The 1,356-nt window shown below is 38.7% G+C and overlaps 1 protein-coding gene across 1 annotated transcript; it reads right to left on the bottom strand.

Moving 5' to 3' along the window:
• Window positions 1–102: 102 nt before the first annotated feature.
• LOC117319263 (toll-like receptor 8) lies at window positions 103–1,296 on the bottom strand (the record flags this gene model as incomplete). Its single annotated transcript, XM_033874095.1, has 1 exon — window positions 103–1,296. A coding segment is annotated over exon 1 (1,194 nt), but the record flags the coding sequence as incomplete, so codon positions are not given.
• Window positions 1,297–1,356: the final 60 nt, after the last annotated feature.

The raw sequence follows: 1,356 nt of genomic DNA, 5'->3' as shown, positions 1-1,356 counted from the left end.
TTCTTTCTCGTCCAACCACGGAATTAATGTTTTTGCTACCCAACCGGAATCGTCGTTGCAATAACATATATATATGTCACTTGTATATGATGTATGTTTTACCGGTTGACGACACACCACTCGTAACCACACACTGCGTCGCAAAGCCGCTCGAGAAAGGAAACCTAACACAAAGAAAAGCACGGTCAGAGTAATAGAAATTATAAGCCATGTTTGAGAAACACAATCTTCCTTGAACTGACCAAACGAATCAAGGAATTCTCCGATCTTCATTTGGTTGCCCTCTGGAGTTGAACACATCAGATCGTGCTTTTTGTATACAGCCTGTGTTGTTTCTAGCCACGAGAGGAAGTCCAAATTATCACAGCTACATACTAATGGATTCCCAAATAGAACGATTTGCATTTTTCCTGATTTGGTGTTCAAATCTTCCAATAAAGCATATTCGGGTTCCTTTAAAGTCGATATGAGGTTATTACTCATATCAAGTCTTTCCAGAACTGTTAACTTCGTAAGCAACTGCGTAGGAATTCGATCAAAATAATTTCTAGAAAGAGTTAAAGAGTTGAGAGATTCTTTCTGATCAGCAAATAAGCGTATGTTTAGACTATCAAGATCATTTGAGGATATATCGACGAAAGAAAGATTATGAAGCCCTTTGAATATTGAGGGGATGTTAAAAGCGATGACTTTTTTGAGATCACATTGTCTTGCAGTGAGTCGCGATAGATTAGGAAACTCCGAGAACATATTACGATTTATTTCTGAACAGTCGACACCAGACATGTCGAAGTCCTTCAAATGGACAAGACTTTTGATAATTGCATAAGAACATCTTGGATGCCGGTTTGAATGGCTTATATTCAACACCTTAAGACTGTTATGTCCTCCTATGGTCATATTGAACAACGGTTTGGACATTTTATTGTGAGCAATGTTTATATACAGAAGATTTCTTGGGAGGAAAAAGATATGTTCACTCAGTGCCAAAATGCTTCTCTTCCTGGCAGAAATTGCATCAGAGTGTGTAGCGTAAAGATGAGTAAGCGACGAAAAAAGTACCAACAGAGGAAGCGTGTTTGGCATGTGGAACATATTCCACGAAACATCTAATACCTCAATACATTTTTTGGTTGTCCAGGCTGTCATACCTTCAGTCCCTATGGCTGCAATACCATCATCTACCAAGAAGAGATTCTTGACACATATAGATCCCAGGTAAACCATATCCGCTTCCAACAGAGTCGAACCTTTAGGAAATCGTTCTCGGAATCCTTTAAGTAACAATGAATCCATTTTTCTTCCTTTAACACCATAAGTCCTGAAGGCAAGATCATGGCATCGAGTAGTTTTTAA

Source organism: Pecten maximus, unplaced genomic scaffold (genome assembly GCF_902652985.1).
Source record: "Pecten maximus unplaced genomic scaffold, xPecMax1.1, whole genome shotgun sequence".
In the NCBI taxonomy this organism is placed as follows: Eukaryota; Metazoa; Mollusca; class Bivalvia; order Pectinida; family Pectinidae; genus Pecten; species Pecten maximus.
This window is presented reverse-complemented; position numbering and strand designations above follow the sequence as displayed.